This window comes from Pteropus medius, unplaced genomic scaffold (assembly GCF_902729225.1).
Source record: "Pteropus medius unplaced genomic scaffold, Ma_sr-lr_union100, whole genome shotgun sequence".
Taxonomy (NCBI): Eukaryota; Metazoa; Chordata; class Mammalia; order Chiroptera; family Pteropodidae; genus Pteropus; species Pteropus medius.
The window spans coordinates 5,156,277-5,175,035 of record NW_024350397.1 but is presented as its reverse complement, the minus strand read 5'-3'; the positions used below and the strand labels follow the sequence as shown (position 1 = coordinate 5,175,035).

Sequence of the window (18,759 nt, the reverse complement as noted above, 5' to 3'; positions counted from 1 at the left end):
CCTAGTTTGCATTATGACTTTGGGCACCATGCATACCGTACCCCCTGGACCTCAGTTTCCTTGTCTGTCAAGTAAAGACATTGGATGAAGTGACTAATCTCTAGACTTTGATTTTCAGAAAAATATAGCTTCAGTGCACATGAACAGAAGTGCAAAAGGACAAACTACAAAGATATATAGCTAGATTTTTTTTTTTTAAAGCTAATATTTAGAGCAGTTACCTTTTAGGGCTTTAAAGCAAAAATAAGTTATTGTGTTAGAGACCAGAGTGATAGGTTGAGGGAGGTCAACCCTCACACCAAGAACGTGGAAAAAGACTGTACCAGAATCAACTGAAAAAGATTTTCTAGAGAAACTTGGATCAGAAGATGTTTTGGAAAAGAATGAGTTGAAGGATTATAGAGGAATAATGTTGAAAGGTCATGATATTGCTTTGATTTGTGTGAACAGTGTGTCCCCAGGCACACAGAGAACTGGATGGGGACATAGGAAGGACACAGTACAGAATACGTGATTTTGCTATGCAGGATCTTGAACTTGACTCACTGGGCAGCTGGTATCTCTCAAGGACCTTTAGGGCAAATGACAGCATTATCACAGCAGGCAGTGCTCAAAGTCAGGTTAGTACAATGGCTGTACACACATGTTACTTCCAGAGGTAACTGGAAGATTCCAGAAAGAGATGATAAATTCCTGGAGAAAGGAAGAAATTGAATCATGTGATAGTGCAAATATGTAGAAATGACATATAGGTCAGGATATTGAGTTAGATGACCATACCGACCATTTCAGGGCAGGAGCTGGACACTGGAGTAGGATAGACGGCTTCGGGTAGCTGACATTGAATTCTCAGGCAAGCAGTATCACTTAGCCTACATGCATCTTAGGATGAATAGTAAGATAAGCATATTAGAAAAGCCCTCCTTACACGTGAAGACCTTGGTAATACCAGATCTCTAGGTGACATTTCAGTGAGCTGTTTTTGAAGAACATCTTGTTTCAAAACTTATAAGATAATTGGTTCTGGATATTTTCTTCATCTATTTTTAAATATGGCAAGAGAGTCTCAAAACTTTCTTTTTACTGTATCATGTTTTTACATATGATATTAAGAAAAGCCCTTTCATTATAAAACCAATTATATTTTTATTTTATTTATAGCAGAGTTCTGTGTGTTACTATTCAGCATATTTGTTCTAAAGATATCTAATTTTATTAGCAGTATAAAATACAGAAAATATTTACATATCATTTATACTGCAGAGAGAATCAGGTTAATTTACTAAAAACCAAAATGATGGTTTAATAGCACGGAACTCATCAATAGTAAATTTTTAATGACAGTTCTTTCTATATAAAAGCAATAGAATTTTGTTGCAATCCTTTGTTGCTTTTGGTTTGTTTGCTTTTTCTTTCCTTATTTATCAACAAGTACACGTTTTTCCCATCATTCTTTACTGTAGTAATATATATGGCTGATCTGGCAGATGGCAGTGATCTCATTTATGAGGCGTCATAGTAAAACCCATTTAGCAGATTACTTTGAGATTACTTTAGCTGAATGAAAACATTGCTGTATTCTTTATGCAGAAAGCCATATGGTTAAGAAATGTTACAATCAATTCTACTCTGATAAGACAGGACTCATTTATGGTGTCTTTCTGTGAATGAGTCTTCAGTGTCTTATTGGTGTTTTTTTTCCAGTGTACCTTCTCTCTCCATGCAGCAGTACCTCTAAAGCAATTTTTTTCTATTGAATTTTTCTCAAGCTCCCTTTTTTTCTTTTTGTCTCTATTTAAAACAAACAAACAAACAAGATTATGGGATCTGTGTGACCACTTTCTATTTCAGCATCACACTTGCTGGGTGTTGGTTTTTTGTTTGAACATTTGCGTGAGTCAGTCAGAAGACAGTTCATAAAACTGATTCTCTGCTAAGAATGGACTTGCTTCCTGGACATACTATTAGTGCAATATTTTTTCTGCTGTTCCTTGGAAAGTGACCCATTTGAATTTCATTCGTAGCTTTTAAAAGATAAATGTAATTGATATCTTCCAAGTTTAATAGTATCTTACTATTAAACGATTGTCTTCGTAAGGGTATTACTGATTTCAGCTGTGAAACTGACTTTTTGAGTACATGTGTAGCTGAAATTTTTCAATGACTCCCCTCTTTTCAGGAAGAATTAAGCAACTATAAATTAAGAGCATGAGAATATATTAACAAATAGAGTGAATGAGGGTACAGCTACTATATTTTTCTTTTTTTATATCTAGAATGGTTGGAATATTTTTTATTTACAGCCTTTTTTCATTTTATCAAAAACAGCTGAGGAATCTATTTTTACCTCAATTATAGAGCAATATAGTGTTATTTTATAGCATGCCTTAAAGAAGTTATTTATTAACTAAAGCAGGTATAAATGGAAATGTCTCAACGCTAATCTATACACATTTCATCTGTGATTAATTTTTCATACATTAACCTTGAATCTATAATTTAAAATAGGAAAGTATACTATAACAATTTGGTAATAAATTTACAAATAATAAAATAGTATGTTGTGATTAGGGGACAGTCTAGGCAACTAGTATTTTGATAAAATGTATAATAAGAAAGATGTGGTTCTTAATTATGAGTCAGGATTCTGTTCTTTTCTTTTAAATCATGTGTCCTTAAGATGAAAAGCTGAAATTGATAGACTGATATATAAAACTAAAGCTTTCTTTAGAAGCTTTAAAAAAGACCATTTTAAAATGATTTTAACATAGCTAATTAAGTTCAATGTTCGTTTGGGGCTAAAAATATCTACTTTTAAAATGTGGAAAATCATTCAATTTTTTCTTGTACTATTAACTCAAAGGGCAGATTTACATGATTTTCCTACAAGATTAAACTGTACCTTTAGTACAAATAGATAATATATGTCATGTCACTGCACAATGTTTCTCAAATATGATGTAGGGGCGAATGTCTGCAGTCTAGAATGTGGACCAGCACGATGTCTCTAAAAACAGAACAAAATAAGTCGATATGGCAGTGTTATGTCATTTGAAGAACATTCGTGAACTAAAAAACTAAATAGTTAAAATGTTTTGCCTTTATCTAATTATAAATATCACGTATTAAGATTTGAACTTGAAGTTAAAATTTAATACATTTTATATTTCCAGATGCTTCATCATTTTAAGATAGAAATTTATGCTTACTGTCTAAATGCTGATGACACTCAAATTAATCTGTCCAGCCTTGCCCTTTCCCCTGAACTCCTGGTAGATGCTCAATAAATTTTTGTCGAATCAAAGAACATTATGTTTTAGATGTTGGCTTCTACTGATATTGATCTGTTTTTTATATTTGTTCTTTCATTTATTCATTCTATACAGTCAGTCATTATGCTTAATTTTTAAGTATTTTTGATATATTGATAAAAATTAAGAAAAGAGAAACTTTTTAGTTTTAATGCTTTATATTTGCACTATTTTCATAGTACATATTTTATCCCTTGTGAGAAGTGGTCAGATTCTGGACTTATGTTTTGGGGGATTATTTGTTTTCTTTTTCCTTTTTTTCTTTTTTGCAATTGCAATGATCTTCCAATTTCTAAGTAAATTTAAGGATAAGTTTACCCTATAGAAGTTAATTTTATAGCCATTTTTGAATGCTATCTTGTAATAGAGATAATTTTTAAAGGAATGATGGTGGCTGTGGTATTTCAACTTTTCTATTTTAGCACTTTAAGAATGCTTCCCTTTCCTTATTTATATACCTCTTTGCAAACATAGTGCTACTTTAGTTTACATACAGATATTCCCACATACACTTCGCATACAGACCGGTATTTGACATCAGATTTGTATTAATAAAATAATGACATAGCTACCAACAAAACCATAAAGTGATATATGTTTTTCTCTGTATTTCAACCTTGGACCTACTCTTTTACTCTTTTTTTTTCACATGACTGTCACCAAAGGCCAGATTACTAGTTTGTCCTCAGATAGAAACACTCAATATTCTTTGCATATTTATGAATGCTTTAGTTGAGTAACTGTCTATAAAAGATTTCTCTTTTGAAACATCTGGTGAATAAATCTCTATGGATGAAAATTATTCGAGGTTATGTATCACATGCATTCCAGAGAATATGGTGTTTTATGGAGAAAATAACAGAGCAGGAACAAGAATTGATACCAAGTCTGAGGTTTCTGAGATATTTTGAATGCCAGAGTGGATACCGTTAATGTTTTCTTAAAGAGCTTCAAGTTCACTGCCCATCTGTGGAAGTTTATGTGGACTATTTTTGAATCATGATGTGTTCCTTGTGTGTGTTTGTTACCAGATATAGATTTTCGAGTCAAAGAGGCTACCTTTGGCAATTGCTTTTCATTAGATTTAGGAAAATAATTTGATGAGAATGCTTTAAAGCTTTCAATTTTTTAAGCTAAAAGTATTGTAGCACTGTATATTATCATCCTTTGTACTTTAAATATTGCAAATATGGCCTTGTCAGTTCTTAAACTATGATGAATGTTTTCAGTAAACTTAATTGTGAAAATAAAGAAAAATAGTTGTTTATGGAGAGGTTATTAAACAGATAATGGTGGATTATCATTCTTTAGTCCTAAAAGAAACCTAAGAGAAGCTACAATGCAGATTTTTATCATCCAGCATCTGAAGTATTTGGCACTCGGTCCTGTACATTTATTAATTATTTGTTTAATAAGGATGAACTGTAGGTTTTGTTATTGTTATTTATTTTTTGTTTAGCATAAGAAAAATAAGTCATTTTCCAAAAGGGAATAAAATAATCCAGTTAAATATGTTAATAGTGAACAAAACTAGTAAACTGCAGGAGACATTTTGGCCCTAATTTTCAGGAGGCACATATTTCATTGGGTGCATATGAATTTATTACAAAAGAAGAACTCGTTTTGTATATATTGACAAGTTAGAATTTTTTGTTGTCAACAGGTTTGGCAAACATCGAAAAGATGACAAGATTGAGAAAACGGGTAAAATAAAAATACAGGACTCCCTTACATCAGAAGAGGAGAGAATACGAATGAAGCAGGAGCAGGAGAGGTAGACTCCAGTTATTTGATTAAACCTCATTAGACAGAAGCTCTTTTTCTGCTTTCTACTCTTTTTTTTTTAATTTAAAAATTTGTATTCAATTGATTTTCGTTTTTTTCCTATGTCAATCCAAATACTAATGGTTGTGGGAAGAATACAATGTAAAGAAAGATTAAAAGAAAAACCTTACATTTATTTGAGGCATTAAAGTGAATTTTACTGGTTTTAGATATTTTACATAGGAGATAGGGCATTGATGCATATATTAATACTGAATTTATGATCTCTTTTAAAATCACAAAGAAATATTTAAAATTTTGTCTTATTCTTATATGAGTATGTAGTATATTATAATAATTTTTAAGAAATATTCATTTGGAAAAAACTATTTGAATTTTTATATCTCATTTAAAATATTTCAACTTAGAATAAATATTGAGGAGGCTGTTAGTCTTTTACTATTCTGTTTTCCTTTCAAAGCTGACATGTATTTCTTTGTTTTCCTTTTTCATTATCTACATATTATGACATTTTTTACTTAAATTTTATTCCATCTCTTACAGAAAGATTATTATTGGAGAGGAAAAACTTCTCTGCTACCTTTGTAGTTTCTTCTAGTTGATATAAGAATTATATTGACACATGACAGATTAACAGGAGAAAATCATTCCATACAGACAGGGGCTCCGTAAGAATAGGAGATTCCTGGGCAGTCAGGCAATCAAGGCTTACGTGGTGTTGTCCTGAGCTAAGGAGAAAGGCAGCTAAGACTTCAAAGAGGAGACAGATGACTTGCAGAAAGATGTGAAAACAAATGTTTGGTAAAGAAATATCTGTCGTACCATGCAGATACAAGGGGACACAGAGAAGATTTGAACAAGTAGGCCTTATAGTAAGTTCCCCCAGTTTTCCACACCTGGCTCATATTCTTCACAGTTATCTTTGGTGATAGTTCTCTTTCTGGACCAAGCCCTCTATCTAAACATTTTAGACAGTTAAGGGGTAGGTAAAAGCTCTTCCTGAGTCTTTTGGTCTTCACTTGTTTTCATCTCAAAATAATCCGCATGCACATTCTGGGCAGACTTGTTCTGAACCCCTACGTTATTTATTGTTGAATCATTCTACGATCAGAACCCAACAACCAATGAAATGAAAATGAGTGAAGTTACTTTAAACAGACACTTGAAAACCATTTTTATAAGCAATTAGAATTTTTCTTATTATAATTCTTAGAGGAAGAGAAAGAATCGCACACTTTTGTTATTGGAGTTTACAGGCTTCCCGTGAGTGCCTCTGTGTCATCACATTTCATTTGCAGAGCTGCCACAGAAGAAATATCATGCTTTATTTCAAATGATCTGAGGTGTAAGGGAGTTTCTGGTGCCTTAATCAAGGTTATAAAGCAAAATATTATCCATAGCTAGTATTATAGCCTAGCACTTTTAAGACAAAGTCCAGTATTTCTACTGCAATTCTAGAATCAGAGCTTTCAGTCTTATACTAAACAATGAATGGGAGAACTAAAGAGTATCGTAGAACATTTTACTTTAAAAGCAATTAATGTTTGGATATTTTTCCATTTATCTTTCTAATACTTGTAAAGTTTCTTTTTCTTTTTCTTTTTCTTTTTTCTTTTTTTTCTTTTTTTTGCTACAGTAGTTACTCTGATTCTGTCTGTAGCTTTTCAAAGTATAAAATAAATAAGTGGGAAAAATACGGTCTTCTAATTTATGATGCAAGTCAGAGTTTGTTCTGGTTCTTCCCCAGTTTTTATTTTGTAAAAATCATTCCACCTTTCTTGATTTCTCTCTAATTCTCACCAATTTAAGATCTCAAAATTTATTAGTAAACTCACTATCTTTAAGCCAGATGCACCAGTGTTCCTTAGTTGTATAATATGGCATTTAATCACTCAGTAGTTTAAACTTCTATCCTAAAAGACTTTCTCGCCTCTAAAGGAAGAGTATATACCAGGTGAATGTATGAACTCAGATTTATCCACAGGCAAATATGTGGTATAGTTAGAGAACAATCTGAGTGATAAGAAACATACTTCTCTCCTATCGTGATGCCAGCCAAGGGAATAGCATCATTAATCCTGTACCATTTTTCATATTCTAAATATTCCTTCTTTATAGTTTAAGATGACTGCTGTGTTTCAATGCAGAATTCTATCAATATTTTTCAGAATACTTTTATAATGCATAGTCAAATATTTCCAGCCAGACAATGATTTTTGCATAATGGTTTCACTTGTATTATTAATTTGCCTAAGGCACAGTTCACTTCTCAGTTTTGCTTTTAATCTCCATTTCTGTACCTCTAATGATGCAATCCTTCTGGGAACTAGGTAGGTCATAATGAATTTACAACATACAGGAGGCCTAGAATAAAAATCTTTTAGGGTCAAGGAACAAGTGAGTAGTCCATTAAAAAAATCAATTAGCTTCATAATTTAAGAAAACTATTATACTTTCTTTGGCTTTGTATTCAATAACAATTTTTATAAGTATGTTTCATTTAAACTCATGGGTCTTATAATAGAGCGAGTGAATGCATGAATTACATAAGTGGAGCATGTTTAGTGTTTCTCATTTTGATAGAGCAAGCCCTCTTTTTCACGTCCTTTCTCTTCTGTCCGTTGGCATTGGCAAAGCTCCTTTTGAGATCGGAAACTAGCTTCTTTGGGAAGAATTTGATTGGAGACATAGATAAAAATAAATAAACCACTGCTTATATTCTCATCACAGTCTTGTCTTCACTGCTGATTAGTAGCAAAGCATCTCTTGTAACATTATTTACCTCTGTAGCTATGAGTTCCAAGAATTATTTTAGCTGATTCCATATAAAGACAGAAAATTTGACATTCCTTAGTTATTAGTTATGACATGTCCACATACCAAAATATTATTTGTACACATCCATGAAGTCTGAATATTGCTCAAGATACAAATATTGAAAAATTAAAAGGACAACGAACATAATTTAAAATGTATTTCTTACCATGTTAAGATCGATTTAGATCGTGAAAGTAATTTAGGTTCTTCTGAGCATGGGCCTGAGATTGAATTTGACTTCATTCTTGCTAACTTCCTCCTCTGTCCTTTCATTCTCTGCCATCACTGGGAGACGGGTCACGAATAGTGCAGTCTACATAGGAGAAATGGATGAGGAAGATCACTGTGTGGATCTGTCCTCTGGCTCCACTATTCCTGCCCTGCCACAGACTTGAGTCCGTGTGTCTAAGGCCTCTTGAGAAGTGGGGTGTCTGAGAATGATGCGAAGGGTGAAGTTAGCTGGTCCTGTGGTTTGTTATTTTGATTTCCAGCTCTGAGCTCTGAACCTAGATACCCTAGCCTTTCAGAGATTGCCGTTGGCTACATTTTGGGCTAGACAGGGAAACTAAGCAAAGCAATCGCTATTTGGACTTGGAGTGCTTGCTGCCTCTTACTGCTTCCTCTTTCAAGCATACCTAGGGACAGAGCCCCTGGTGGCTCATTTCCACTGCACAAAAGGATTGGACTCCAAACCCTAAATAGAATATGTTCAATTAAATGAGCTGTGTATTTTCAGGTCCATTTAACTTCCATTATGAAGCACAATGATGGATTTCTCTGTTAACCAAGTGTCAAAAGTAACATTTTGGCTTTCTTTTGTGTTATTGCTCCAGTGATAGCCATCCTTGTTTTAATGGCTGCTGTATTAACAGTGTGTTGCAGAGTTTTCCAGAAAATGTCCAGCAGCAGAAGAGGATTCTATCTGCAAATATGTTTAAGAAGTACTTGGTTAAACCAATTTATTCATGTTTCCTTACTCCATTAATTCCCCAAACCCTAGTTATATTAAAGTACATTATGAGTCACCAAGATAGAGAACCAACCTTTGGCTCCTGGTTCAACCGCGTCCATCCCCCTCAGCCATCTAACTGGCTGTAGAAATCAATTGATTGTTTCATGGAACCATGAGCAAGTGTAGAGCCAGTGTTGTGACCTGCCTCTGCTTTATGACTTCTGTTTTGTGTACTTATGAATCTTACTCCTGTTCCATCTTTCTTTTTCAATTTTCTCTTTCTCACATATTTTTCACTTTTTTAAAACATATACATTTTAAGGTCTAATTCTAAATTTATTCTAACTCTAAATCTACAAAACTTTGAAAAAACAAAATTAAAAAAGAAAAAAAACAAAAGTTTCCCTGTAATAATACCACTGTTAACGTTCTGTTCTATGCTATTCTAATTTTTTCCTATACAATATATATTTCCACACATAGATACTTTAAAAAAGTTAACATCAATTTTCATTTTGATTTATTTTACATTTTTATACATTCTTAGAGAATGATGTTAAATGTTTTCTGGAACAAGGCCATGTCTGTATGAACAGATGGATGGATGGAAGGAAGAAGAGAAAGAAGGAAAGAAGGTCTGAAAGATGAAATATTAGCTATAATATCTGGCCAAATTCTCCAATTCTTATCTAATATTTACCTCATATGTTACTCATTCTACTAAATGAGATTTATAATGTTAACTGGCTTGCATTTCATAGTTACTCAGCAAGAGATACCTATTATATTATTATCTATATCTTCCTAGTAAATCGTGCTTGGAAATATTTCCAGGGGAACTGAATGCTTGTAGTAAAGAAAACATTAATGAATTTCTTATGAAATCCTCCCAGTATATGAAGGGATTTATAAATCTGCTAACGAAATGTGCGGCTTGAAACATTCCATTATTCAAAGTGGTAATCACCATTCAAAGCCTTGTGTTTTCAATGCTAGGCCATTGAACTGTGTCTGTAAGTGGTACACTCCCAGGTTTGGTGTATCATTTCATGAACTTTTGTGACATTTCCACGTTCAATTTGCATTCACTGATATTTCTCTTTTCAGTTTTACCATTTGTTCCCATTACCTGCTTTGAGTAATTTATTTAAATTTTGATAAAAATTTTTTCGTGGTGTGTCTTAGTTGGTAAGATCCTTTTTTGGCAGACGACATGTTCGTTAGTTTGTTTTTTGCAGAAATAGCCTTTTTTGTTATATACAACTACATATAATGTAGTTGTAAAGTTTGTTTGAAGTGTGTGAATAAAAAGTTAGTGAAATTACAGAAGGAACAGTCTATATAGCAATAAAAGTTGCATTCCCTGTGTATCCAAAATGAAAAAAAAAAAGAACTTTTACTCATTTGGCTTCAAACTTAGCATTCAAGTTTGTTTTGACATCAGAATTCAGATAATGCAGGTAACATTTGCACTTAGGTCATACATTATCATTCAAACAAAGCTTGACTTTTTATAGAAAATATATTTTTTTCTATCATACAGTAGTTTTTTATATTTTCTCTGATCTCTCGAATCTTTCAGAAAAGTTGATTCTAAATGGCATTAGTTCCATCAGGCTTTTTAAAGTGTATGTGTGTATGTGTGTATAGTTTATCCTGTAGGTGAACAAAAATTATTAAGAATCTATTAACTTGCTTTTTACAAATTTCAGCCTTGGGAGAATATACACACACACACATGTATATGTATATACATACGTATATGTATATATATTATTATTTTGTTAGTGTAAAAGAGTTTTTGATGTTTCACAATATATACACAATATAGTATAAATTTTTTATTACTATAATGTTCCCTTTCTCAGGGATCTGTTACCTTTGTTAAGAAGAAAATATCTTAATAAAGGCCATATATGACAAACCCTCAGCCGACGTTATACTTAATGTGAAAAACTTAAAAGCCTTTCCAATAATATCAGGAACAAGACAAGGCCGTCCACTATCGCCACTGTTATTCAGTGGAACATTGGAGGTCCTAGTGAGTGCAGTCAGGCAAGAGAAAGATATAAAAAGGATCCAACTAGGAAATGAAGAGGTCAAACTGTCATTATTTGTGGATGACATGATTCTCTATATAGAAAACCCTAAAGACTCCATAAGAACACAACTAGAAACAATAAGCAAATATAATAAAGTCTCTGGATACAAAATCAACATTCAAAAATCCAGTGTTCCTATACTCTAATAATGAAATGTCAGAAAAAGAAGTAGAAAAAATAATCCCTTTTGTAATTGCAACAAAAAGAATAAAATACCTAGGAATAAATCTAACCAAACCTATGAAGGACCTATTTGATGAAAACTATAAGACCCTGTTCTTATAAGAAATTCTTTTAAGAAATTGAAGAGATGATAGAGGCAACCTCTGGCAACCAAATCAAAGTTGTGACAGAAACAAGGAGTAAAAGCAAGGAGAAATCGCCTGGGAGCTAGATGACCAAGCCATACAACTAGGGAGAAATCCAAGAAATCACCTGGCAATGGCAGAAAGTAGGACAGGACGAGGGAGCAAAGCTGTCTGGTCCCTAACGGCTGAGTGGAACGGAGGTGGCAGCAGTGGCGGCTGCAGATGCCTCTTAAAGGGGCCTCATCTGTGAGCCGACTTCTGCGGGGACGGACCTGCTTGCTCTGAGCACCTGTGATGGTTCGCCTGCGTAGGGACTTACAGGGTGGCACTGAGTTGTTGGAGTGAGAGCCGTGGCGAGTGCCAGCAGAAGTGCCAGTGATATCCATATTTCATCTGTTTGGCCCTCCCACCTCCCAGTGCGTGCACTCAGTGCAGCTATAGCAGAGACGTCATTAAACTGGATAACAGGTCGCTCCGCCCAGAGGATCCCCTGAAACCCTGCCTCCCCCAACCCGGGCCCCACCCAAGCCACATCCACATATATCCTCAGTGAGTCAGGTGCTCCTTGCTAAGCAGTGCCTAGACTCACACTTGAGGCAACTAGCCTCGGTTTCTGGTGTGGCCTTTTGAGGCAACTATAAGCACAACGTCTGTGAACTGCTTGCTGAATCTTAACAGGTGGCCCCGGAGGGGCACAGGCTTGGGCTAAATTTGGCCTGCAGCTGAACCCCTCTCAGGACTGTGCCACTGGACACCTACTTCACAAAGCCATACTAATAAGACTGGGAGACTTAGAAGCTTTGTTTAGTACATAGGAACAGACACAGAAAGGCAGCCAGTATGGGAAGACGAAGAAGCAGAAACCATGAGAGAACAGAACAGAGATCCAAAAATAATAGAGTCAAGCAATCTAATAGATGTAGAATTCAAAACACTGGTTATAAAGATGCTCAATGAACTTATGGGAAGGGTAGATGAATTCAGTGAGAACTTCAACAAAGAGATAAAAAACATAAGTGGAAATTATAATAGAGAACCAGTCAGAAATGAAGAACACATTATCTGACATGAGAAGAATATTAAATGGAATAAACAAAGTGAATAAAGAAGAGAATCAAATGACCTATATAGAGAATGGGAAAGCCAAGGACATTCAATCAGAATGGCAAGAAAAAAGCCAACAAACACTATAATAATAATTTAAGGAGCCTATGGGACATTATTAAAGGTAAAAATATTCAGGTCATAGGGGTACCCGAGGGAAAACAAGATGTTGAACAGCTATTTGAAGAAATAATGATGGAAAACTTCCCTAACCGGGTGAAGGAAATGCACATAAAACCCCGGGATGCTCAGAGAGTCCCCCAAACCAGGAACCCAAAGAGGCCCACACCAAGACACATCATAATTAAAATGCCAAAGGTTAAATAAAGAGACTCTTAAAAGCAGCAAGAGAAAAGCAGATCGTTATCTACAAGGAAGCACCCATAAGACTGGTAGCTGATTTCTCAAAAGAAACAATGCAGGACAGAAAGGCTTCACACAAAATATTCAATGTGATTAAAACCCAGGATCTATAACCAAGAATACTTTACCCTGCAAAGCTATCATTTAGAGTTGAAGGACAGATAAAGAGCTTCCCAGACAAAAATAAGCTAAAAGAATTTATCATCACCAAGGCAGTATTACAGGAAATGTTGGAGGGAACTTCTTTAAGAAGAAAAAACATGTATCAAAAACAATAATAAAGAATGGTAACAACTACATCCCTATCAATAAGCACCTCAAATGGAAAAGAATTGAGTGCTCCAACCAAAAGATAGAGTGGCTGAATGGATAAGAAAACAAGACCCCTACATATGCTGCCTACAAGAGACTCACTTCAGATTAAAAGACACACACAGACTAAAAGGAAAGGGATGGAAAAAGATATGGCCTTGATGGACCTAGAGGGTGTCGCGTTGAATGGAATGGGTCAGATAGAGAAAGACAAATATCTCATGGTTTCATGTACATGTGGAATCTAAAGAACAATATCAACAACAACAAAAGTGTAAATAAACTCATAGATACAGAGAATATTTTGAGAGATACTAGGTAGGTGAGGGGTTGGGAGGAAAGAAGGCAAAGAGCTTGAGAGGTGCAGGTGGATGGTTGCAGAGTAGACATGGGGATGTACAGTATAGCATAGGGAAGATGGTTAATAATGTTGAAATATGTGAGGGGGGAGAAAGTGCTAGATTTGGCAGGGTGAGCGTTTTGTGAGTTGTGTGATCAATATACTGTATAGCTGAGGCTGGTGTGTTGTATGCCAACTATAATTGAAAAAAAAAAACTAATTGTACGATGTAAATGCAGGCAACTAGTTGTCTATTATATTTCAATAAAGAAGGGAAAAATTATCCAAAAAAAAGTCGAAGAAGATACAGAGAAATGGAAAGATATTTCATGTTCTTAGATCGAAAGAACCAACATAGTTAAAATTACCTTATTATCTAAAGCATTATACAAACTTAATACAATTGCCATCAAAATCCCATCAGCATTTTTTAAAGAAATAGAACAAAAAGTCATCAGATTTGTATGGAAGAACAAAAGACCCCGAATCGCCAAAGCCATCCTGAGAAAAAAGAACGAGGCTGGAGGCATCACTCTGCCCAACTTCAAATTATACTACAAAGCAACAATAATGAAAACAGCATGGTATTGGCAGAAAAACAGACATACAGACCAATGGAACAGAATTGAGAGTCCAGAAATAAACCCATGTTTATATGGGCAAATAATTTTCGACAAAAAGAGCCAAAAACATACAGTGGAGAAAGGAAAACCTCTTCAATAAATGGTGCTAGGACAATTGGAAAGCCACCTGCAAAAGAATGAAACTAGACTGTTGTCTATCACCACACATCCAAATTAACACCCAAATTAAAAAATGGACAGAGGACCTGAACAGACACTTCTCCCAAGAAGATATACAAATGTTCAACAGACATGAAAGTATGCTCAACATTGCTAACTATTAGGGAAATGCAAATCAAAACCACAATGAGCTACCATCTCACACTTGTTAGAATAGCTATAATCAACAGGACAAGTAATAACAAATGTTGGAGAGGATGCAGAGAAAAAGGAACCTTCGTATACTGCTGGTGGGATCACCAATTGGTACAGCCACTATGGAAAACAGTATGGAGGTTCCTCAGAAAAACTAAGACTTGATCTACCATATGATCCAGCAATCCCTCTACTGGGAAGTTACCTGAAATACTTGAAAACATATATCCAAAACGGTGTTTGCACACGGATGTTCATAGCAGCATTATTCACAGTGGTCAGGACATGAAAGCAACTGAAGTGTCCTACGATAGGTGATTGGCTAAAGAAGCTGTGGTACATATATACAATGGAATATTACTCAGACATAAGAGATGAAATACTGCCATTTACAACAACATAGGTGGACCTCAAGATAATCATGCTAAGTGAAATAAGTCAGACAGAAAAAGTTGAAAACTACATGATATCACTTACATGTGGGATATAAACCTAAAAGCAACAAACAAATAGGACAAACAAACAGAGACTCATTCACATGGACAGTAGACTAGTCGTTAATAGAGGATCAGAGTGGGGAGGTAGATGGGGTAAAAGGGGTCAAATTGTGGTGACAGAAAGAAATCTAACCATGGACAGTGAACACACAATGCAATATATGCCTTACTGTTGAATTGTACATCTGAAACTTACTAGATTTTGTTAACCAATGTCACTATAATAAAAAAAAATTAATTAAAAAAAGACAAAATATTTTAACATGTTAACATTAAAAAGTTTTTATAAGACTATGTAATCAATTGTGAAAATAGGCGACTATTTTAGAGCTTTGGGAAGGGGAGAGATTTACAGCACTAGAGTTAATGAATTTTTCATAGAGACAGTCATTTGGAGTCTAGGTCTAGCCCCCAAGAACTTATGCATTTAGCAAAATGGAAAAATTTTAAACTCATACTCAGGCTACCTGTCCTTCCCCGACATAGGGGTCCATGGGGGATGGGCACTCTTTAACTGCTTATAGTCTTTAAAGATTTTGGTTGTATTAGTGGTTAGTAGTATCTGTATGAAAGCTTTTATCTCTTTTACAACTTTTAACCATTTTATATTTTGAAACTGGTATCATCTCATGTTAGCATCACGGGATGAAATTTAACTCCCCGCCCACCCCACCCCACACACTTATTATATGTTAAAGAACGAAAATCAAGTTCACAGAAATTTGAAGATCTTATCAGCTTTATTGAATGATTCACGAATCTGGCAGCATCCCATCTAGCAAGCAGAGAGGTGATCAGAGGAACTGTGCAAAATAGAAGTTTTTTATAGGAAACTGAGCTGGACAAGAAAGCCATTAGCAAAAGCGAAGAAAGGATCGTTTCAGGCAAGGTTCCCTCCCCTTAGGGGAAGTTGGGGGTATTATCAGGCAGATTGTCTCAGCTTCTTTTGGGGGAGATAGAAAGGGCCCACATGACACATGTCCTCATTGCTGGTGACCGGAAATTTCCAGGCCAATTCAGATTACATTCCCAGAGAAGGCTGACACTACATTTGTGTCAGGTATCAAGTCCAGGTTTGCTGTCATGGGTTTAGCAAAGGTGGCTCCATTTGGGGCCTGTGGGCTTTTTTTTAACCGGTCCCACTATGGATTTCAACAACTTGCATTCTTCCCTTGAATTGGAAATGTACCTTCAAAACACTTGTTCCTACGTGGGAAATTTTCTTTAGGACCCGCTTAGAATATGTAAGGTTCTTCTTCCCAGTGAACTTTTACTTCAGTATTACAAAGATATTAAAATTCCACTTAAACTTATGACTTTTTTTGCTATTGATAGTTTTTACTGGTGATATTTTGTTGTTCCCGAAATGGCATATTGTACATATTTTTAAAAGAAATTTAGTGGAATACTGTCCCTCATTTGGGAATTCAGCATAGACACCAAATTGGCAGCTTGTGCATTGGTAGGTGGCAGTTGTTGAGCCACAGTGTTCCTGAAGTCTGCCGATTGCTGAAGCGTTTTGCGGGGCAAATAGAACATTTAATCAGTTGACTAAAAACTGCTCTAAATGAATAGTTGCAGTTGTCTTGTGGCTTAAATTTCATTCTGCCATTAATTTAGGTTTTATTTGATGAACATTTGTAATACTGAGTTTTAGAGAGAGGAAATACTGTTGGGAAAAGATCCAGGAACTTAGTTCCCAGAATTGGGTTTCTGGATGGCAAGTTAATAATAAGTTGGGGGTAAAATGTTTCCCAAAAGAGTCAATTGCAAGATTTTAAACATTGTTTTGAAGATGATTAAAAACTGTCTTAAATGTCGCAATCTGAAATTTATTTATATAATTTTTGTTAAAGTAATATTAGTATATTTTATCTTCTAAGCATTAACAGCATTTTTTTAAAGTTAAAATTATTAAAGGTCAGCTTTTATTTCTTCAATCTTTTGAAAAAATGCACCATTGGTAATGTTATGTATTAAAGCTTCATAGGCTTTGGAGGTAACGGTATTTTGGATATAATGGAGCGATTTAAGTATACCTCTGATTTTCTGTCCTGAGGAGTTGGTCATCCAGTAGTGATTCTTATGCCTTATACCTTTTTTGGATATATAAAGACTGTGCTTCATAGTCATAAAAAAAGTTATTTTCATCTTACTCTACTGCAATTAGTGCTAAAAGCCATTTATTGTAAAAGCAAAAGTCCTAATGAATAGAAATGTTACAAGAACAGAAATCTTGTATGTTTTATCTTCATCATGCATCATCCATCTTAATTAGAGAAAAGGGTGGTGAACACTGTGACAAGAGTCTGGAATTGAAATCATTAATTGATGTCAAGCTGAAGAGAGACTGTTAGCATGAATTTCGTGACAGCAGGAAAGAAATTAACCTTATTACTTTATTTAGTATATTACATTGTTTTGTGTATTATTTTCTATGCAGGTTCAAGGCAATTTCATTATCATAATGGAAAATACTTTTTTTTTAATAGAAAAGTGTGAATATTTATGTTTCAACATTCAACATAACAAATTGAAATGATAAATTCTTTGTTAACTTTTTTTAAGTCAGTAAAAAGTTTTAATTTTTTTCTTTTTTTCTTTCTTCCTTTCTTTCTTTCTTTTTTTTTTTTTTAACATTTCAAGGCTAGGGAAATAGTCTCTGGTGATATCACCCTGCAACATCAGTCGATACGGCTGTCTGTGATCATTTAAACTTCAGAATGGTTCTCTTGTTTATAACTAGGAAGGACGTTCTGAAATGCTTAAAGCAATATATATTTATTTCTTTTGCTAAGTTTTAGGCTAATCAGTTACTTCTGTCATTGCTGAGGTTTGGCCTAAGATAAATGGAATGGATAATGCTAAACAACAACCTAACTGTTCAGAAAAAGGAATGACTCTTACATCTTAGAGATAATTTGTGACCTCGAGGTCACAATAAAAGAATAGAGGGAGTGTCCTTTTATAGCACTGACCATCTGGAACCATTAAGGGCTCAACTGCAAGATACCATCTTTTTTAAAAGTTTCCTTAAGAAGCTATGCTATTTTTATTAGTTAACCAAAAATATTTTCTCCCCTCAGCCAATTATTTCTTTCCTGTAGTAGATTTCTCCATAAAGAATAAAAATGTATAACTTATAAATACAACCCTTTGATTGTGTTACAAAGTCCCTTTTCTCACTTTATAACCAACAAGACATTCAAGTTTAAAAGTATATAATAAAGGGAATTATTTGTGTCTTTTGTTAATTTGACTGCAGATTGTCACTAAATTCATAAAACCCACAATATATTCCTAAGTTTTTAAAATCTACTTTTCAATGCCATTCGCACAGCATTAGCATTAACTTCTGGAATGAACTTTGAAGTGTACCTTAGTACGGGCTAGTAATCAGATTTGTTAGCGTTTTGCAGAACCACTCTCACCTTTGTCGGCCACAGGCATGCTGTAGTTTTATTCTAATGTTTTCACCACAAGGGTGAGCCACCAAGGTGGAAAGGAGGGGTACAAACGGCTTTTATAACTTTGGGGATAAATCCATTGGCGATAACAAGATAAACCATAAAAGTATAATTTCTTTCGTTATTGGAGCTTAGAAAAAAATCAATGTTTTTAGAAGGTACTATAGATGTGAGTGTAATGTTTATTGGATTCAACAATTAGTGGCAATTAGTAATAATGTGCCAATTTGGGTAAAAGAAAGCAACTGAGAACTGGGCTTTGTGAATAGAACCTCCTGCTGCCGAGTGTTTCTTCTGAGCAAGCGACTTGGTAGAAACTGACCCCCAGTGAACATTTGTTTCCTTGTGATTTGGAACAAAAGAACATTCAAATTCAGGACCCATCAATAATATAATAAAATTGATGTGCAAGAAGTTTGAGGAGATTATTTAGGTCCATGCTTCCCTTAAGGAGAGAATGTTC

General features: G+C 34.5%; 1 protein-coding gene across 6 annotated transcripts in view; it reads left to right on the top strand.

Moving 5' to 3' along the window:
- PARD3 (par-3 family cell polarity regulator) overlaps positions 1-18,759 on the top strand; it is a 616,019-nt gene that overhangs the window by 448,569 nt on the left and 148,691 nt on the right. For 4 of the 6 annotated variants that reach the window (XM_039839772.1, XM_039839770.1, XM_039839774.1 and 1 more), the window contains one exon: positions 4,975-5,085. The exons of the other annotated variants lie outside the window; for them this stretch is intronic. In XM_039839772.1, coding sequence (XP_039695706.1) covers positions 4,975-5,085 — 111 coding nt within the window. The remainder of the gene's footprint in view (positions 1-4,974; positions 5,086-18,759) is intronic. 6 annotated transcript variants of the gene reach the window in all.